Raw genomic sequence first — 22,088 nt, forward strand, 5'->3', positions numbered from 1 at the left:
CTGATCCTGACCGACAACATCGCCACGAAGGCGTACATCAATCATCAGGGCGGCACAAGATCCTTTGCCCTGATGACGGAGGCGGAGGCCCTGGGAAGGTGGGCGGAGAGACACCTGACATCCCTGCGAGCAGACCATATCTCAGGAGAGGACAACGTGATGGCAGACTGGCTCAGCAGAACCACCATCCAGAACGCAGAGTGGCGCCTTCACCCGGCACTGTTTCGTCAGCTGTCACAGAGGTTCGGCCTCCCAGTAGTCGACCTCTTCGCGTCTCCAACCAATGCCCAGCTCCCCAGGTACTTCACGAGGTTCCAGTGCCCCGGGGCGGAAGGCACAGATGCTCTTCGGTCTCACTGGCCTCCGGGCCTGTTGTACACCTTCCCGCCTCTCCCTCTGATTCCTCATGTCATCAGGAAAATTCTGTCAGAGGGGGCAGAAGTGCTGCTGGTAGCTCCTCACTGGCCGAGGTGATCCTGGTTTGCCGACCTGATCAGCCTCTCTGTGTCACACCATTGGCGCATTCCTCAGGATCAGATATCCCTCAGCCAGGGGGCAGTACAACATCCAGAGCCCCAGTGGCTGCAACTTGCCGTATGGCACTTGAAGGGGACATCCTGAGGCTCAGCGCATATTCAGAAAAGGTGATCCGTACCATCCAGGCATCCAGGCGCCCTTCGATGGTCAGGGTCTACAAAGCCACCTGGTCGTCCTTCTCTCGCTGGTGCCTCCAACATCAGGTCATCGCTACATCTGCCACCGTCCCTCAGGTCCTGGACTTTTTGCAGGAGGGGCTTGACAAGGGCCTGGCGCCCAATACCCTCAAATGCCAGACGGCCGCCTTGGCCACCATCTTATCCACAGGCTCGCACCTGCCTCTCAGCAAACACCCGCAGGTGCGTAGTTTCCTCAAAGGCGCCACCAATCTATCACCTCCCACCATCCACAGGTATCCAACATGGGATTTGTCTGTGGTGTTGCGCTCTCTGTCCGGACCTCCCTTTGAACCTCTCCGGACAGTTGGACTGCGCCACCTGACTCTAAAGACCGCCTTCCTTATTGCCATCACCTCGGCACGTAGGATCTCTGAACTGGCCGCCCTCTCAGTCAGAGACGACCTCTGTGTCATCCATTCCGACAGAGTGGTCCTTCGGCTGGACCCAGCATTTGTGCCTAAAGTCAACAGCGTTTTCCACCGTTCACAGGAGGTTGTCCTCCCAAACTTTTGTCCGCGTCCCAGTCATCCCAGGGAACGCGGGTGGCATAAGCTGGATGTCCGTCGCGCTCTGCGAATCTACATGAAAAGGACAGCTCCCTTTCGCAAGATGGAGGCACTCTTTGTGTCTTTTCAACCTGCTACTATGGGCAGGAAGGTTACCTCTTCCACCATAGGGCGCTGGATAAGGGCGTGTATCCAGCTGGCCTACGAACATCAAGGCAAACCAGCTCCTCCTCATGTCACTGCCCATTCGACGAGGAGTGCCGCAACCTCGGCTGCATGGGCCACCCAAGCATCCATCGAAGACATCTGTCGGGCCGCCCGTCGCCCTTCATCACGAATTACAGACTGGACGTTTTCGCCTCGGCTGAGGCAGCCTTTGGGAGGAGAGTTCTGCAGAGAGTTGTCGCGAGCCCCGCGGCTGTGGACAATTCTTCCCTCCCTGGGACAACATAGCTTTGGCATGTCCCGTGCTTGGACACTCCAAGCAGCGCCTAGGAGAATGACCGTTGGCTTACCTGAATGGTCTTTCTCTAGGCGCTGCAGGAGTGTCCAACCCCACCCTGTGTAAGGGCCGCGGGGTACCTTCCATTGAACATCCGGACTATCGCCATTGACAGGTCCTTTGGACTATTCCTTCGTTTTTTAAAAACTGAGCCTCTGAGGAGATCAAGGGGTGGAGCTACAAGAAATTCGAACTCAGTCCTTGGGCAGCAAGCTGAAGTTAACCCGTGCTTGGACACTCCCGCAGCGCCTAGAGAAAGACCATTCAGGTAAGCCAACGGTCATTCACATTATGAGGTACGTAGTTTTTACATGTGACAGTATTCTGATGGCAAATTGAATTTGAAATAATTTAATGAAATCACACCATGATAGCTACTTTAAATGTACTTTAAAGAAAGATATATTTAGGCACAAATATAAAATGTCCTTCGTTATACCAAATTCTTGGCAACTCGTCTTGAATTGACACCAACTTAAAAAGTTTGATATTTATCGGTGAATAGGAAATTGATGAAAAGCCACACAGAGGATTCTGTACGTGCAATAAACCTGCAGATTGCCACTACATTATATGGACTAGAGTGGCTGACAGCAGTTCTACAGTTCTTAATAAAAGAATTGAATTTAATCTGTTTGTGTAATTGATGGTTTTTATATCTGGATCATATGGTATAGTGCATATGATTGTACTGTGTAGCAATGGTGGGTTCTGGATCCTGTTGCAACCGTATCGGTTGCAACGGGGCCTGGCGTCCTCCACATGAGCGCGCACAGCGCATGCAGACATCCCTCTTACCTTCCAGCGACGCCTTGTGATGCTCCAGCTGCTCAGAGTGTTGCACAGCCTCTGTATGTGCCATGCATGTGCGCAGAAGCGCTGAAGGCTTTAAAGGACAGGTAAAGAGCGCGGGCAGGTGGGCCCTCCGGAGCACCGTACTGGAACAATACCCGGTGCTCTGGGCAGGTTCCAGTATGCCCGTACTGGGGCGCACCTCCTGCAACCCACCACTGCTGTGTAGTTAATGCCATAATCTCTAAATTCATACTGAATTTAGGAAGGTTTTATTCTATTAAATCTTGCTTTCCCAACCTAAAATAGTTCCTCTGTAAGGGATCCCACTCCCAATATTTAGGGGATCCCACATGCTGATCAGTCCTTCTTCCTTGATAGTGAGGCTTTAGAATACGAAGGTTTTGGCACTGAAAAAATTATTTTGACATTCAAGTGACTTGCAACTGAGTGAATAAATGACAACTGCAATTGTGTGGATGCTCCTCCAGAATTTGTATTTTTGCCACCAAAGAGAAAAGTGAATTGATACACCATTTTTTATGTACGTATACCTTTGCATAAAATTGTGTTTGGGGAAATACATCTATGACTTCTAAAGTAATAAAATAGGATCATTCCTTTTTTGAATTGTTAAACCACAACTTCATTTTAAGTGTTCAACATTCCACTTTATACTTACTTTTTCCATCCATGATGCAATAGCAACCAAACGTAATGTGCCAAATGTAATAGAAATCAAGTTATTTTTCTGATTATTTTAAAACTGTTCTTAAGAATTTAATTGCCATTTCTTAATACCCAATTTGAGGTAGATTTGGGGTTTTTTTGGGGGGGGGGAAGCATTTTTGCTTATGTATGTGTATCTTATATTTTTTGAAGTGTTCTATTACCTGTGGAAAAGGAATGCAATCACGAGTCATCCAGTGCATGCACAAGATCACAGGAAGGCATGGCAGTGAATGTTTCTCCTCTGAAAAGCCTGCAGCTTACAGACCTTGCCACCTGCAGCCCTGCAATGAAAAAATTAATGTGAACACAATTACATCACCCAGATTGGGTAAGTGACTAGAAATGCCATATGAAGATGTATATTCTGGTCTTGCCTGCCATTTTCAAGTTATGTTTCTCCTGCTCCTAAGATCAAAATTCTAGATTCTTTTTACCTCAATTGTGAAAGCAACATTAAGTCTATATTCCAGATAACCCATCTGACTTTATTGATCTTCAATATAGTGTCTCTGTCATAAAAGTACCGTATGTGAACTATTTCAGAATTATAAATGTACCATATGCTGAATCATCCTTATAACAGTCTAGATTTAAGAGGCTCCTATATTGCTTTCTCCACGGTCTCGTAGGGTTAGGTGATAGGTACTTTTGGATTCAGAAGCAAAACCCACATACAGTGAATATGAGTGCCTATGGCTTATTTCAAGGTAGTATGAGAAAACAACATAACAGCATAAGACAGCAATAAAAAATATTCAAGAATACTAAGGAATATAACAGGAGACTATCCCAAAGTTAAGAAATATTTATTTATATCAGGTGACAATGAGATCATCACAAGGTTTTTAGTTGAAAATAAGAACTATCGATCCTACTGTATACATATGTCTCATGCAAAAGACAAAGAGAGTATAACCTTTTACTGATTAACATAAATTCTTGCTTAATTTTGTATTACGTACTCAATAGTTACATGGAAATATAATTTCTGTGTACTATGTACCTAAGGAAAAGATATATATATATATATATCACTATTCAATTCTTCTTTAGCAAGCTTATGGTGAAACCACTATTATAAAAGTTCCTTGGGTGGTAGATAATATACAAATTCTAATAGAGAATTCTCAAGAATGGACATCTGTTTTTTGCACGAAATATCTAGAAGCTAGTCTAGATGGGGTTAAGTGATATATATTTTTTGTCCAATTGTATATTTTATTGGCAATTTTTGTTTTTGAAAATTTTTTATTGTTTTAATTAAACAAAACACACACACACACACAAAAATCATTCTTCATTACATCTTCCAGAAAGCATGTCGATTGGTTACGAATAAATTTCGTGTGTTACTACCACAATCATTCTTTATACTTCATTCATATTGGATTGCACCTTTTAAATCAAAGCTCTGTATGTATTTTACCATCAATGTACCATCATTCTCATTTAACTATAATTGTTTAAATGTGCTTTTATCTAGAATCATTTATATTTAAAGACACAACCACATACTGGCATTCATTAGCTATTTCTGTAAACCTCAGACTTATACCCAATTGCTTTCACCAATGCCAACACATATAAAATCATTAAACATTATCCATTAACATTTCGTTATTGTTATTGTAGTTATCTAACATCTTTATAATAAATCTAGACATAAATTTATTAATAGAAGTTATAAGTACCCAGGAGTGATTACATCTTTTTAACAAAATCTAAACAAAAAAGTATTAGTAAAATTGATAAATCTTTTTCCCAGGTTCCAAGTTATAGTTTATATCCAAATTGTTTTTACTAATTAAAGTTAATATTTCATTATTATTATCATAATGGATTATTTGTTAACGAATAAACATTTTAAAAACAAAGACATACTATAAGCATCTACAAAATCCTACTTATTAATCACCAAGGATTAACTAAGTTTTTAATTATCAACACTCCTTGTCAACCTGTGTCTTTTCAGTAACAAAACAATTTTATCTCTTTAGCCAGTAACGTTTCGTTATTGTTATTGTAATTATCTAACATCTTTATAATAAATCTAAACAAAAAATTATTAGTAGAATTTATAAGTACCCAGAAGAGATTACATCTTTGTAACAAAATCTAAACAAAAAAATATTAGTAAAATTAATAAATATTTTTCCCAGGTCCCAATTTACGGTTTATATCCAAATTGTTTTCACAAATTAAAGTTATTATTTCACTATTATTATCATAATGGATTATCTGTTAGCGAATAAACATTTTAAAAACAAAAACATTCTATAAGCATCTACAAAATCCTACTTATTAATCACCAAAGATTAACTAAGTTTTTAATTATCAGCATTCATTGTCAACCTGTCTTTCCAGTAATAAAACGATCTTATCTCTTTAGCCAGTTGTTGCGTCAATTCTCTTATTAGCTTCTTTATAGAGTTCTTAAAAACTTCTCTCCACACTTTTTTGCTCAGAAGATCTCTCATTTAGTCTCATTGCCCTTCAGCTGATATTAAAATTAACATGTCTTTGATTATCAGACGTCTTTCTAAAGCTGTTTCTCTTCTTAATTCCATCATCAAATCCATATCTTGACAAGAGGGGTAGAGCTCCAGATAATCAAATTCACTTTTCAATATCTTTCCACTTTCACTCATGGGTGCTTCATTAGTAGCCATCTGTTGTCTTGCCTTGATCTTCTATATCTTCTATATCTTCATTCTCTTCTTTAGTTTTTGGAGCTCCAACCACTTCATCTTTTGCTACGCATAACAATAATTTATCCAACTTCTTATCAAATCTCTTGGATCCTTCCAATAAATGTTGAAGTCCATCCAAAACATCTTGGAGACGTAAGGCTTCCTCATCTGTATATAGATACATATTTCTGAAAAAAGAAAAAAGATCTAAACTCCACTGCCACTCTCGCCTTCAATATCTCTTTGATGTATAAAAATACTTTTATTTTGAATTCACTTAAGCACAAATTTCTTCTAATTTTTTCAGAGATGGAGGGTTCTATCTTTTCTTTTCCTTCCCTTGCCCAAAATATTTCTCACGGACACCTGCAAAGGAACAGTCCGTGTCCTTGAGATGTTATCAGTCCACAAACAAGCTGCAAAACCTCCAACTTCAGTAAAATCAAGGAAAGTAGAACAAAGGATACATTGTTTCAAGAGAAAAAGAAAAACCAAGTTCTGGCTTCCGAATGGCAGATTCAACTTTCTCTTATTCGTTTCAGGCTAAAAAAAAAAAAGCAAAAGTCTCTAAGTATCTTTAATAAAATTTAATAAACAGTAGGAGGAAGGATTGTTAAAATAAAAAAGAGGTTTTAGTTCAGCCAAAAAATAAGGTAACAGGGAATAGAAGAAAAAATCAATTCATTCACTTAAGAGGAGAAACTGGAAGCGTTACAATCACTTCAATCCACAAAAAGTTGTTACATAGAAAAAAGGGAAAAAAACTTTCTAAGGCAGTCCAATAGAGATAAATTTTGCCGCTTTATTCTTAGCTTAAAGGACTAATTTATTCTAGAAAAAAAAAGTTTCTTTGGGCGATCATTCTCAAAGAAAAAAAAATCTCACCAAATAGACTCACTTTCACTGCCTTTCCTCCGGAGCCATCTCCGACTTTGTCAGCCTGGGGGCTGTCTATTTACCACCGCTTTGGAGAACTTCCCTTGGGTCAAACAGGGACTTTGCGATGTCCCTGTGACCAGCAAGGATTTGTCTCCCTTTCACCGTATCTCTGGGACGGCTTAGGTCCATATGGACTGTTACAGCAGTAAAAGAATCAACGGCGGTCTCGGACTATCTAGACCGCACGTTGTGTCATCGCGACGATTGGCTCTCAATCTCAAAAAGTGATATTGAACCCTAATAATTTGCTTAGAAATTTAGCCTTTGTTTCTACATTTTGAAAACCGCTTTTATATTTTAGTTGTATTTCATTCTTTGTTTGTTGTTTCATAACATGTTATCTAGTAGATTTAAAAACTTTAAATATGTGGCATATTTTTGTCCAGCTTGTAGGAGCTATGTTCTTTGCATTTGACAGATCTCTTGGGAAGTTGCATGCTATGAAACAAAGCAATAATTTCCAACCACAGTTCCAGATACAGTAATCTTGGAAAATAAAAAAAAAATAGCTACAGTCCAATGTTGTGTTTAGAACTGTGCCCACCTTCCCAGAAAAACTAAGGCTAATAACTAAGGGAGCTAAAACATCAGAGAGCAGGATGTTATGGACACATCCTTATCTGTTTTATTTAATTGATTTTATTGATCTAAATGTGATTTTTGTAATTAGACTTGCTTACCATAACAGATATTTTCTGAAAATGCCCATAATCTTCTCTTAAAATTTCAAATGTGCAAACCAACCAGAAAGGTTGAATATGCCTATGTAATATGCAGCCATAGTGATGTCTGTGATTTTGTTTTATTTCACAGCTGCCTTAACATTCAAGTGTCTTGGAGATCAATGGACTGTATATTGCAGAGTGATACGAGAGAAGAATCTGTGTCAGGACATGAGATGGTATCAACGTTGCTGTGAAACATGCAGGGACTTTTATGCACAGAAGATGCAGCAGAGAAGTTGACCCATAGCAGGCAGGCTCGTGGGCTCTCAGCTTTTCACAATCACATTATTTATAAATTCACACACACTTCTTCAGACCAAGTATATCAAATTACATATAATTTAATCAAAGTAATTTATTTTTGCCCGCGAAGACTTTAAAAAAAAAGGTTAAATAGCTTTTGTTTGGGTTTTATGATCAGAGTTTCCATAATTAAATTTTATATGAATTATTTTGGATACATTTATGAGAATTTTCTAAAAATACTATTTTAAATGTTTATATTCAATAAGGTAAGCAACTATTTTGGCATACTTGCTATTCAAGAGAAATAAGTAGTGCAGTACTACAAATAGATAAGTTTGCTAGTCTTGCTCACTTGAAGTCAAAGGCACTTAAGCCTACTAAGTTGCTTATTGCATTGGATAATAAACTATCATACTACCCTGAATTTATTTTCTATTTAGATGAATAGTTTTTCTGTACTGTATATGGAAATGAAGTCATCTTTATTTTTATTTTGTTTATATTTTGGTGCTCAGAGTCAGATTGACTCCAGAAATTTTGCAATAGGTTTTGGAACTCCATTTATAAAGGGCCATATATAACATGAACTGTTCTTGGAAATGTATTTATGTAGCAAATGTAACACTTGACTCAGCCAATCCACGAGTATAGTCAATTTCCTAGGCTACATTTTTAATCTTTGTTCTACCAAAATAATCTCAAGAGTCAATTCAATTCAAGTGTGGGTAATTTTCATCAACTCTCTGTATCATTTTATATATTTTCTGTTTGAATGTACTCTGGAGATTGTTAGAACACCTTACGTTGATAAGAGCTCTGTGTGCCCTTAGAAATATTCTATAGGAAATTATCTACTGTAATTTATAAATTTTTATATCAAAATTAGACAAACATGGCAAAGTAGGCATTTTAATCATGTGAACATATACTTGAACACAAGTATTGAAGCAGTTAAACACTGTAAAGATTTACACTGAATCCCTGTTGCACTCCTTTATCTAATGTAGAGAAACACCTTTCTAAACCTTGGAACATCTTTTGAAAGAAGTCTGTGCTAGTTTAACATGACATTTGCTTTTAAGTATACTAAGCAAAAGGCCGGTGGCTAACCTGCTGTGTTCACATGTAATCTCTTGAAAATTTCATTTACCAATGGAAGAAACCTAATGCTTAAGATGAATTGGGTTACATTTTCAGGCTTAAAAAAACTTAGAAGATATTTCGGTGATGAATTGTTTCATTAAAAAGTTATTAAAAATACACGTTTACCGTTTTGTGAAATGTGAAGAAAACACTTTCCTTATGAAATTTTGTACATGAATCACTTGATTTTATATTTTCAATAAATATAACTAGAGATGTATAAATATATTTTTTTTATAAATTCCATTTATATACCTTTTCTTATTCCTTAACATCTGTTTTCTGTTCATAATAAAATCAGGACACGGAGGGGGGGAAAGCAGGCACTGAACAACAGAAACTGCCTTATTTTGAGTTGTACTACTGGTTCAGACACAAAATTAATTCCAGAATTGACTGGAAATAATAATTGAAGAACTATAGATAATTTTACTTTCCAGCCATGTGTATGTAAGATCTTTCTTTATTATTTCATTAAAGTGCTATCCACTGATCTTTAAATGAACTGAAAACTAAGCAGCATGAAATTTATGCCTCCGTTGCTGATAAATACCCTTCCTATACATGCATCTCTCATGAGTCACACCCAGTAATGCTGTCCTGGTTATGAATGTGCAGAAACTGATAAACAGAGCAATGGTTGATTCTTCTAGCTACAGTGGGACCTTGGGTGCTGACTGTAATCCGTTCCAGGACTTTGGTCGGCACCTGATTTGGTCATGACCAGAAGCAAGGCAAACTGCACATGCATGCACACACACAAAATGGCATGGCAGGGGAAATCACCGCAGCTGTGTTTATTCAGCACCCGAGGATGTGTTCGTGACGTGACTGAAACATTTAGCAGATTTTTCGGTCGGCACCCGAATTGTTCATCCCAGCCGAACCGAGGTCCCACTGTATGCTTTTCTCCCTTTTAATCATGTCACTAGCTGACAGTAAAATAAGAATCTTCCAATCACAACACTACCATAAAAATGGGGCAAATCTGATAGTAGGACTTTGATATCTTTAGATTCTTTCCCTACCCCATTTCGTAACAGCGCAAGTTGAATAAAACAAACACAAACCTATCCAAGTCATGAAAGGAGTTGAGTTACACAGCCCAGTATTCTTTAAAATATCTCCTTGCCTTTCCTTCATATTCCTTTCATATTCATAGATAACATACGACAACTGTTAGATTCCTCCATGGTCTGTTCAGTGGTTCATTTTGGAATAAGAGGTTGGTCCTATCATTTCAATATTGTACTACTTCAGGCTACTATGCAGTTTCAGTATTGTTTCAGCCCCCTTGTCCAAAGTAATTGTCTTCATGTTTCATGCACTGTTATGTATGGTTGTAGAAAAATAGTATCAGGATGGTAAGTGCAACATTGCCTGGGGACCTATAACACAACAGCAGGTTTTAAAAAAACCATGCATGAATAAGTCTATAACTTTCCTGAATACTGAATGCAGTTTACTGTATGTGTCCCTCTCTGTGGAAAGAAACAGACAGCATTAGGTTATCTTATAGTGTGTGAAATTTTAATTCTGCTCCTGATTGTGAAAAAGCAATTAGCCACACAAAAATTAAAAGAAAAGCCTAAAACAAGGAATATAAATATCAAAAAATTAAGCCATTTCCAGTTCCCACTGCAGCTGCCTTATGTTGCAACCCAATGATCAGAACAGTGTGATGCTTAGAAAAATCATGAAAAAGGAAAGGTGACTGGCCATCTTCAAGCATATGTTGAAAGCAACATGAAAAAGGTCGCCAAATGCCTGTTATGTAACTTAATCATATTGTTGGAAGAAATGTCCTTCTGGGTTCGCCCCCAAGTGGGGAAAAATACACTGGAGGCATGGAAGCTGCTTACAAAAATGGTTTAATGGAGGACAGGACCGCATGGCTGGAGGTCCTGGGGAAAAAGGTGATCACATGCTTCCAGGTGTTGGGTGATGAAGAAGACAAGGGAAGAAGGAGGGTCGAAGAAGGGCTTGCAGGGCTTTTTATAATCTGTTCGGCCCCACCTATCTGTTTCCTGTTCCTGTGTAAGAAATGTATTCTGATTGGTTTCAGACTCACATGGGCCCATGCAAGGGCAATCCTCTAGCCTGAGTTTTGAATCCAGGTTTGGTTGAGTTCAGATGCCACGTGGTCAGTTGAGTAAAGACTTATATTACCATGCCTTCATTCCCATCCTCCTGGAGCTGAAGGGGAGAACTCTTTTATTATGTAAAGTGGATTAGCTCGGGCTTTAATGGCTCATGGACAAAAGGTGGGCAGGAAGCTGCAGGGAGAGTTACCTTGTCTTTTTGAAACATGTTTCTTTTCACATCCAGAGAAATATTCTGCCTTTTCAATATTTCCTAGGATATTTCATTTTTCTGGAAGAGGGCTGGGTGATAACTTCCTACAATATAAATGTTAAAACTCTGTTTTTCCAGTAGAGTCTGGCAAAGGGTTGTTGCATTTAATTAGATGGTGCAGTGCATTTGTCTATGATTCCTCCTCCTCTCCCAAAGCCATATTAGTTCTAATGAGGAACTCTCTTTTGAGAGCTATTTAGTTTCCATTTTAGGAAAGGTCATATGCCATGTCAGTTTGCAATCTGGATTACATCAAAATCATGCTGCAAATCAAAGCGTTCTCTCCTGCTTGGTACAGAAAATTCATCTTTCCTACTTCAATTGGCTGAGTTAAGTTGTCTTACATTTTTAAACCCTAAAATGCTACATAAGGGTACTGTTGCCGTAGATTCAAATCATGCACACAGATACTAATAACCACATTTGATGGGCCTCTGCATAGCTTTCCCTGCAATTTGTGCAGGCATTAGGAAATGAGCTTGCTTGGCATTCAAGAAGGCCAGTTACAATTTCAAGCACCAGAAAAGCCCTATCTTTGTTCACTTAATTAATTATTGAAAGCAAAACTAGCTGCTGCGAAGAGTAAGTCGGTTACAATAAAAGGTAAGGGAGAAAGATGGATTTCTCGGCATTGCCGAATAACAACCCTGATAAATTCCTTCAGCTAGAAGTGAAGTCCTTAGCAAAAACATCAGCCTTTTTACAAACCTGGTTGGCAAATTTTCCACAAGAACCTTTTCCTGAAGAACAAAAGTGGCACAATCGAGTCTATTCACAGGTAAGTAGCTTAAGTTCCAGACTTGGTCCTAATTTGATGTAATGAGACCCTCTAGACATGGAAGCAGAGTTTCCAAACTTTTGGCAGTTATTGTCCACGCTTCTTTTGCTTTCGGGTTTTTGACAAGAGTTCAGTAAGAGAATATATGCACGGCAATAGTGTCACACAACGTTTTACATTTAATCTAAGGGAAACAACTAAAAGTGAGATGTTCTTTTCCTCAGTTGCTACAAAATAACAATCAACTCTCTCTTGTTCCCCTTCCATTTTCAACCTCACAGGGTTATTTTGGGTGAAGAAGTATTTTAAATTAGTAGCGGTAAAATGATAGGGAAGAAAGTCGGGCAAAAGCAGAGAGTTTTGGGGTGATGGTATTGTTTAGCTGTCTTACTTGAATTGTGTGAATCCTGAACCAAGGGCAAGAATCCTGCTTTGTGTGTCCTGAACCCATAATGCTCAGGTTTGCAGCCACTATTGTGATCTTTTGTTATTTCAGTACTTGGCTCACTGCTGAATCCTGTACATAAAGCAGATGTACAAGATTTCTAGCTCTGTGCTAAGGGCCATCAAAAACAACTTAAGCATGTTCTTACAATAAAAAATCCTCAAGTACACATACGAAGTGAAATTTTCCACTTAAGTATGTTGGCATTTTGTCTTGTCTTGCCATATTTTCATGGATCTTCTTATCCAACAGCACGGGCACAGGTTCTATTCTTTTTCTCTTAAGCCAAAGAGATGGACAAATAGCTGGATGTTATTTCTTTAATGGAATCTCGAATACAAAGGACTCCAGAGTTATTTGTTTGCTTGTTTTTACTCCAGCAATCCAGCTACCGTCTGACATCTTTTCAGTATCCCGTAATGCCTAATACTGTAATTGAAATTTGTTGCTATATTTTATCTCAAAATGCAGACTGGATTATTTCTTTTTTGTCTATTTTTCCTCTCATAATGCCTCCCATCTACCTTTTGTAATATCTGATGATCAGCTCTTGAAGGTTTGCATGTTGATCATGAACTTAAGTTGGCCTATTAAAGGTATTACCCTAAGAATTAAAAAATGAAATGAAAAAAACACTACTAAGCACCTATACCCATGATGGTGAACCTATGGCACATGTACCTGAAGTGGCACATGGGGCAATGTCGGCTGGCATGTGCGGTGTCTCCCATTCCTCTTTCGAGTTTGTGGAGCGCATGTGTGCACAATTACCAGCTGGACTTCTTACCTGCGGCAGTGCTGGAAAGACTAGCTGGCTGGTGTGCATGCACACTTTGAAAACTGGAAGTTCATTTTTCGGTGCATGCATTCCTCCTGGGCAGCTCCTCTTCCTGGTTGCGACCCAGATGAGCATGCGCGCACATGAGCACTTCACATGCTAGCTCACTTTTCAGCACTTGGTGCCGAAAAGGTTCAGCATCACTGATTTATACTATATAAATATCAGTCCAAGAAAATAGACCAGATTAAAAAATCAATGCTATTTAGGTTACTACTTTTATTGAAACAGTTATAGTTAGTGAATCTTGTAAATCTGTATGTACTTGACCACCCTCACTTTATCTTCACGTGAACTAGGAAACGACTTGTCTAAAAATATTTTTTTTAAGTTGTTTTCTTGGCCTGATCATTGTTTTGGTACTGGCTCTTCCTCTTTTCCATCAAGGTCATTCCCCTGCCCTCTACCAAATATAACTTAAGATAGAAAGGTGTCCCAGAATGGATTGTAAGTAATGGGATTCATTGATTTCAGCAGGATTTACCTCAAAATAAATAAAGTTGGAATTTTAGCCTAAATTATTTTAAGATATTTTTACTATTAAAAATAAAAATAATAATGTTGCAAGTTCTGGTATTAAACATGATGTACGCCACATGTAGGATGAATGATCAAGGATGAACCATATGCTGGTTTAAGGACAAATGAGGTTAAGGATTCATTACTACCAGTATGTTTTGTATAGAGAAGGATATGAATAATGTCCCAGGTCCTGTGGCTCATTAAATCTTCAGGGTAAGCAAGAATTTCTGTCTACGAATTTGTTTTTGAAAAAAAAAGAGTTTTTTCTTAGAACTCAGTGCCTCGTATAAATTGCATATGTGAGGTTATCAGGATGTCACAAACACTCCATTCAGATTAATATATCCATGTGTGCTTATTTGTTCTTCATCTAGAAGTTTAGTCTATTCTCTATAGAGGTGGAAGTAAAGTATTTCTCAATCTGTTAAGTAACTTCTATTGCAAACCAAAATGTTTTTACCCAATGCATTTTTTTCTTACTCTACCAATTATCAGAGAGTAAAATAAAATAATCCACAAATAATACTAAAGTTAGCTGAGTTTTCTTCAAGTGCTATGCAAAACCATATGCATAGAAGTGTTTCATCTTATCCAACTATTCTTACATAGCACTTGGAAGTTGAAGCTCTAATAATACAAAAATGTTGTTAATATTATACTAAGATATGGTGATTAGTTTGGAACAAGCTTATTCTTAATTATAGAGTTTCAAAAGACCTTTGAATGTTTTGGCCAAATCAATTTCCCACATTTTAAATGTAAGTATGCCAACAAAAGAGTTATTGTTTATAACCTTGGGCCCTGAACCTTAGTTGAAATTACTCCAATCCACATTTACATGTAAAAATAATTAAAGATTTCTCAGAACAAATGCTCTGCAGATGTTTGAGATAAAATAATGGCAAAGTTCTCCAGGAAAGGATAACATCCTAGTTTTACTGGGCAAAATGGTGTTATTGCATTAGCTTTATACACATGCACAGTGCAACTGTATTAGAAATACCATACCAAATATGGGCAACCGCGCCTCAACAAAGAGATGAAACTAGGATCAGGAAATCGCAAGTTCCAGTCCAGTCTCAGCCAGTCAAACTATTTGTCAGTCCCATCAGCCCCTTGGGTTTGTTAATGTTGCAAAAAATAAAAGGAGACAACACTTTGTATACTGTCTTTGAGTTCCTGAAAAAAGGCAAATCCAATCCATTGAATGAATAAATGAATGACAAGGCAGATCAGTATTATTAATGAGGCTGGGCGTGTTATGAATCCAGAGTTTTAGATAGAAGTCAGGATATAAGTCTAAAAAGAAAAAAATGATGATCATTTATCTGAATACTGTTAAATTTGCCTATAAACACATATTATTTTAAATTATACACAGACATGCACAGGTGCACATACGTGTACACACACACACACACACACACACACACACACACACACAAATAGCCCAGAATTGCTTTTTGTGAGATGTGCAGCTATAACATTTTATTAATAAATAGATAAATATTCAAATAAATATTGAGATTTCCCATTTGGTAAAGTGGTTAGACCTTCAAACTAGATTCTGTGAGACTTAGTTCTAGTCGTTCCTTAAGCATAAAGCCAAATGGGTGACTTTGGGCCAGCCACTTTCTCTTAGCCTTAAGAAGCAGCAAATCACTTCCAAAAATGCTACCAAGAAAACTTTAGAGACTAGTTGCACTTACTTGACAACTATCAATGCAGCTTGAGTCACTATCATTGAGATATAAAAGGTTTTGTACAATCTGGGAGATTGCTTCCGAAGGTGATGGATGTTGGTCCGCTGTTCGCTTCTCCGGTGGGCTCCTCTTAGGAGCACAGGTGGTCCTGGAGGGACCACGTACCGTAGGGCGGCTTGCTGGAACCCCCCGGATAGGCGGCAGCATGGGGTTTTTTTTCCAATTTTGCCTCAGGAGCCGGGGAGCATAGGAGATGCATAGCAGCACCTTCGCTGAATGGATTCCAGAAGGAAATAACTAATTACATGCAGCGGCTGAATTGCTGGAGGAGAGAAGTTCACTCCAATCTTCTTAATCGCTTTTAATTGATGAGCAGCAGCTTTTTGTAAATTGTGGATTCAATCTGTTTGAAGTTGGAAGATTGGAGGGGGGGGTTTCTACCCCTCTCAGGCAAAGCGGCATTTGGACTATCTCTCAATCTCGGAATGGAGAGAGAGAGTAAAAAGTTGAATTAGTCACTTGAACTATGTGAAAAGATTTATATCACAATTGCAAGAGGTGATTGCTGAGTTGTTTTGAAAACTTTATGGAAATTTTTGATGTTCTGCTCCTGGTTCCCTGTGAAAGGGGGAGCTAAGATGGCCTGCTTCCGTCTTCTTCTTCCCACTTATAAATGAAGTCTGCTTTTTGAAACTACCTTTGAAGAAAGTCTGGCTTTATATTACCCCCCCTGAAGGACTCCTGGAGCTTCTCCTGTTATGCGGTCTTTCTGGATTTGGATTATTTGATTTTTGTGTGTGTGTGTGACTTCTTGGCTTGGAACTGTGACTGAGGATTAACTTTCACTTTTGGATTTACCTGTCTTCTCGGACTCGCTTGGCTGCACGCTTCACAGACGCCATTTCTTTTGTAAAAGATTTATACTCATCTCTGAACTCAGACAATGTGGCCCAGAAAACCACCTTCAGGCAAAGCAGCCTCGGCACCTACTTTTTCTACATCCAGCCCAACGACTCAACAGACAAAAATTTCATCATTTTCACAACAAGAAAGGACTGGAGAGATTTCAAAAGATTTATCTGTTACTCAAATGTTCCAGGCTCTTATGCAGGGACAAAATGAGTTGAAAAAGGAGGTGGCAGATTTTAGAGAAGACCTCAAAAGTGTACAGCAACAAATAACAGAAAATAAACAGAGAATTGGTGTGCTGGAGGAGGGTGTGGTTGGGCTGGGGGAGGAGGTTAAGGCAGTCCAGAAGGGGAATATAGAATTGGAAAATTTTATGGCAAAGATAGAACTTGAAAGAATGTCCTTCTTTCTCAGATTCCAGAACCTACCGGAGACAGAAGATGAAGATCTTAAGGATATCATGAGTACAATTTTAGCAGAATATATTAAAAGAGATAAAGAACAGTTGTGGTGGGATATGGATCTGGTTTACAGGATTAATTCAGCATATGCCAGAACACATAATGTTCCAAGGGAAGTACATGTTAAATTTCTTAGGAAGACCACGAGGGAAGAGATTCTAGGGGCTCAAAGAGGGGGACCACTAAAATATAAAGATAAAGAAATTGCCATTCTTAAGCAAATTCCGAAAAAAAAGAGATAAGAGGAGGAAGTATTCCGCCTTATCAAATAAATTATATAATAAAGGAATTTGGTTTAGATGGTTATTGCCAGAAGGAATGTTGATCTGGGAGGAAAACAGAATTAGAATTAACACAGTTGTGGAGACAGAGGCCTTCATTAAAAAACATAGTGCCCTCCTAGAAGACGAAAATATAAGAGGTAGTGAAAAAGGCGACAATACACAAGACATGAAGGAAGGAAGGGCTGCAGCTCCGCCTGGGGATGGGGGAGGGAACAATATTGGAAAGACGCGGGTCACAAAAATAAATATATCTGGAATATCATTGCAATTATTGACATATTAGAAAGTGGCAAAAGAGATGGTTGAACACATGGTTGATACAATGTATAATAAGATGCAGTTTCTGCTTATCTTTTATCTATTGTTTTTTCTTTTCTGAAAAAGTTGTGAGAATTGGAGAGATTTCTACCTCTAGCACGATGCAATTGCCAAAAAAAATTTGTATATTCACCTACCCTTTTCCCATAAATTTTAAAAATCAATAAAATTCTTTAAAACAAAGGTTTTGTACAATCTGCTTCATTTGGCACTGAAATAAAACCAAACTGATCTCCTGGGAGAAATGCATTGGCATTCCATTATTTGGCTGCCAATTCCAAGAAGATTGTCACTTGAGTCTCCCTCTTATAGTACAACTTTCAGTGAGGGGATGGAAAGTAGATCTTCCTAAGCTGCGTTCAATTTGGGATTAGAGGGTATACAGAAAGAATTACAAAAAAGAGCTACTAAAATACCTGGGGACATTGAACAGATCCATTGTGGAATGATGTTTACAGTTTTTTTTTTTTTACAAAAAAAATTGTGAGTTCAGAGATACATCACCATCATGGAGATATGGAAATACTTGATAGCATATTATGTATCAAACTATGCATGACATAGATAAATATTGGTGAATCTAAAAAGTTCATCAAACCATTTGGGCAGCCATACTGAATTCACTAGGAGGATGACTGCCCAAGCATTGCAAAATGATGGGAAATCTGTCCCTGCTAATATGCTTTGTGGAGTATCTCTTAAAATATCTACTTAGATATTGCTACTAATTGGTGCTTTGAAGTATTTGTTCTGCACCATGTCTTCATACCAATTTTAATCTGAATACCCTGAGTGATTGTTTTATCATACACAAATCTTTCCTCTTATTAAAGAGCCATTCATATTTGTCCAATGGTTTGATCCAATTACCAGGAGAAAACAGTGGTATTGTTTTTCTCAACAGTATCTTTTCAGTGCCACCGACTGATCATTTCTCAGAAGTAATTTCTCTCAGACTACATTCTGAGCATAAGGTTGATCTTTAGGGAGCCAAATAATAGCCCTCTTTTATTGTGTGTGTTTTCTAGAGAGAAAAGAAAAACATCCAGGAACAGCCTGTTTGGCAGCTGGCCCCGCTTCACCCAGCAATGATTGACAAAGCTCTTGGAAAGCATGTTACGCCTGTCACTTTGAAATCAACCATCAAAAGCAACCCTCTCTATGATGGGATCCTTGCCGATGATTGTTGGGAGAAAAGGAGACATAACCCATCATGGACAGTGCAAGATTATGATAGGCATTCCAACTTTAGCCTGCCTTACTATCTAAAGGTACAATCTACAGTAACAATAATATGGGATTTTATGCAACTGAGAATTGAAAATAAAAATATACAATAATTAATGAATAAAAGAGAAGAGCAAAGCAAAACGATAGGCTTGGGAATAGAATATACTATCCATTTGTCCTTCTGGGAGGGTCAAAAGGTTAGACAAGATGGCCTATCTTTCACATCAAAGGATCTGTCAAAGGAAATAGATAGCATTTCTCAACATGGCTTTGTAAGATGTCAGGAAGCAAGGGTCTGTTGACAAGACACTGGTTTTCATCACAAGCAACCTGAAAGTACAGTACTACTACTAACTCCTTGAGAGTTTAGTTAGTATTTAGTTACAGCAGTACTTAAATTATATGTTTAATAGCAGAAAGCAGTGTTTGTGATTTCTTTTCCACTTACTTAACATTTAGAGCCAGTTTTGTGTAATGGTTAAGGCATCAGGCTAGAAACTGGGAGAGGGTAAGTTCTAGTTCCACCTTAGGCACAAAGGCAGCTGGGTGAACGTGGGGCAGATTGAACAGAAGAAAGAACAAGAAATAATATCAATTTATTTAATTCTGATGTTAATTAAATGTAAAGAAATGGAAATGAAACCACACATACTGCTTTGTGTCTTTGAATATATTTTTTGACTATTGTGTGATAATTTTCTCTTCTATTGTCTCACACATTATATGCTAGTGAAAATGAGCTGTTTTAAAAATGCAATGCTTGTATATAAGAATGTGGAGGAAAAAATAGATTGAAACAATAGTGTGATATTTCTCCCAGTTTTTCCAAATGCTACCAAAATTGATGCAATTTTTAAAATCATGATGGAAATCCTTTCAAATCACCAGATTTCTTGATATGAAATCAAAGGCATGTAGATTTGTTCTATACTGATGTCATCCAGCAGGAAGTTGTATGATTTGTCTAGGTACAATATTAATAGTAAACCAAACAAGTTTGTATGATTTCTTTTAATGGTACAAGAAATTAAGATCTAAGAACATTTAAAATCTTGAAAAAAATCTAAATTATCTGTCTGGAAAAAAAAGACTCTTTCTTTTCCAAGCTCAAAATGTCCTTCAAATGTTTTGAGCCTTGGAAAGAGACTTTTTATCAGACAGATAATTTAGTTTTTTTTTCAAGATTTTAAATTTCCTTAGATCTTAATTTCTTGTACCATTAAAAAGTGGGGAGAAAGGAAGGGGAAGAATTCCTTTTGTAGAAGGAGCTTCTCTAGATGAAGCAAAAGCAAACAAAGAAACCTTTGCAAGGTGTTTAATTCTTTTATTTTAATTGTTGTAAGACATGTGGGAGCACCTAAGCTAAGATTAGGTGTTTCATTGTTTCAGCATTTTGCAGATCAATAAGAAATTAATAGAATATCAGTCCTGTACCTCTTTTAAATGTATAAAATATTCCAATAGAAGAAAATATACAGTACAGGATTGAATTGTCCTTTGTGTTCTCTGAGCTGGTTCTTTGTTTGCAGATGATTCATTAGCCAACTAAACAATATCATCAGTACATCTGATAAATATACTTGTTCATCTAACTCAGGATTAGCAATCCATGTTTGATTAATTCCCGGCATTTTCTCAGCTCTTCTTTCATTTTTGTAGCCCCCTCCCCCCATATGCATCCAGTAGAAGGCATGATTACATAACTAAGTTATGTGGAAAAAATACAAATTCTTCATCCACGTCAGTTGTATCATGAAATGCATATCTGTTGATCCCTTTCTCCCTATGGAAGGCCAGGCCCTCAAGGTAATGCCATCAAAATTCAGTATGATTTTTTTCATTCTCTTTTTTAAACAAAAAGACGTTTAAAAGCTGCATTAATCTATTTACTGAAGACAGAAATTAAAAGAGATGTGTATGTAAAAAAGAGGGTTCACCACTGAAAGCATTGCAACGTGAACCATGGATGCAAAAAGTTAAACATAGATTATCCAAAGAGGGTAGGATACAAATACCAAAAGGTTATTCACCCACCTACCCCCATCTGAGGTAGGGAGACAGTCTAATCTTATGCCTATGGCTAAATCCAGTTGACATATGTATAAGAAAGAGGGATGTGATTTATTGCTAAGTATGTTCAGTTATATCCAGTTATGGTCCATACATAAGAAAACTCAAATTAACTTTTTTGTAGGAAAATCCAAATGATTTACAGTACTGGATGGAAGATATTTACACTCCAGGATATGATACCTTGTTGAAAAAGAAGGAGAGAGAAGGAAAACGGTCTAGACAGTGTCTTATCTTGCTCCTTGTATTGCTAGCTGGTATTGTGATGGCTGTTGTAGCAGCCTGCATCATGTTGATCTGATGGGCCAAATCTAGCTATTAAAGTTTATTGCACAATCCATTCCTTTTTCTTCTACATTTTTTGGATAAGTTGTTACTATTATTAAGATCAATTAAATGAGCCAGCCATGCTTTAATTTAATTCTCATGATTTCAGAAGAAACTAAATGCAACAAACTTTTTTTAATATTTTTTTTATTTTTTAATAAACACAAACAAAATCATTGGATTGGATTTATTGGATTTATATGCCACCCTTCTCCCAAGGACTCTGGGCGGCGTACAGCATTAAAAAACACATAGTACAAAAGTTAAAAGGAAATTAGAAACAGTCCAAAAAACAAACCCAATTTATATAACACTCACATTTTAAAAATTAAATAAAATTAACAGGCCAGGCCGGCTTGCTGGAAAAGCCAACTTTTTAGGGCGCGTCGGAAGGACCGGAGGTCAGGGATTATGCAAAGCTCCAGGGGCAGCTCATTCCAGAGGGAAGGCGCTCCCACAGAGAAGGCTCTCCCCCTGGGGGTCATCAGCCGACACTGTCTGGCCGACGGCACCCTGAGGAGGCCAACTCTGTGGGATCGTACTGGACGGTGGGAGGCTATTGGTGGCAGTAGGTGGTCTCGCAGGTACCGTGGGCCTAAGCCATGGAGCGCTTTAAAGGTCATAATTAATACCTTGAATCGCACCCGGAAGACAACCGGTAACCAGTGCAGGCTGCCTAAAAGGGGTGTAACATGGGAGCACCTAGGTACCCCCATGATAACCCGCGCGGCCGGATTCTGGACCAGCTGAAGCCTCCGGGTGCTCTTCAAGGGCAGCCCCATGTAGAGAGTGTTGCAGTAGTCCAGGCGAGAAAGGACGAGGGCATGAGTGACTGTGCACAGAGCATCCCGATCCAG

At 38.2% G+C, this 22,088-nt stretch overlaps 2 protein-coding genes across 2 annotated transcripts in view; both read left to right on the forward strand.

Annotated features, from left to right (window-relative positions):
* ADAMTS19 (ADAM metallopeptidase with thrombospondin type 1 motif 19) overlaps positions 1 to 9,231 on the forward strand; it is a 104,007-nt gene extending 94,776 nt beyond the window's left edge. The window contains exons 22-23 of the mRNA XM_081941155.1: positions 3,399 to 3,576; positions 7,691 to 9,231. Coding sequence (XP_081797281.1) covers positions 3,399 to 3,576; positions 7,691 to 7,842 — 330 coding nt within the window. The 3' untranslated portion in view covers positions 7,843 to 9,231. The remainder of the gene's footprint in view (positions 1 to 3,398; positions 3,577 to 7,690) is intronic.
* A 2,731-nt stretch (positions 9,232 to 11,962) lies between these two features.
* MINAR2 (membrane integral NOTCH2 associated receptor 2) lies at positions 11,963 to 21,205 on the forward strand (the record flags this gene model as incomplete). Its single annotated transcript, XM_081943829.1, has 3 exons — positions 11,963 to 12,124; positions 18,633 to 18,875; positions 21,029 to 21,205. 3 exons carry the CDS (start codon positions 11,963 to 11,965, stop codon positions 21,203 to 21,205), a joined length of 582 nt encoding a protein of 193 aa, XP_081799955.1.
* Between the last annotated feature and the right edge of the window lie 883 nt (positions 21,206 to 22,088).

This window comes from Natrix helvetica, assembly GCF_964273705.1.
Source record: "Natrix helvetica genome assembly, chromosome: 2".
Taxonomy (NCBI): domain Eukaryota; kingdom Metazoa; phylum Chordata; class Lepidosauria; order Squamata; family Natricidae; genus Natrix; species Natrix helvetica.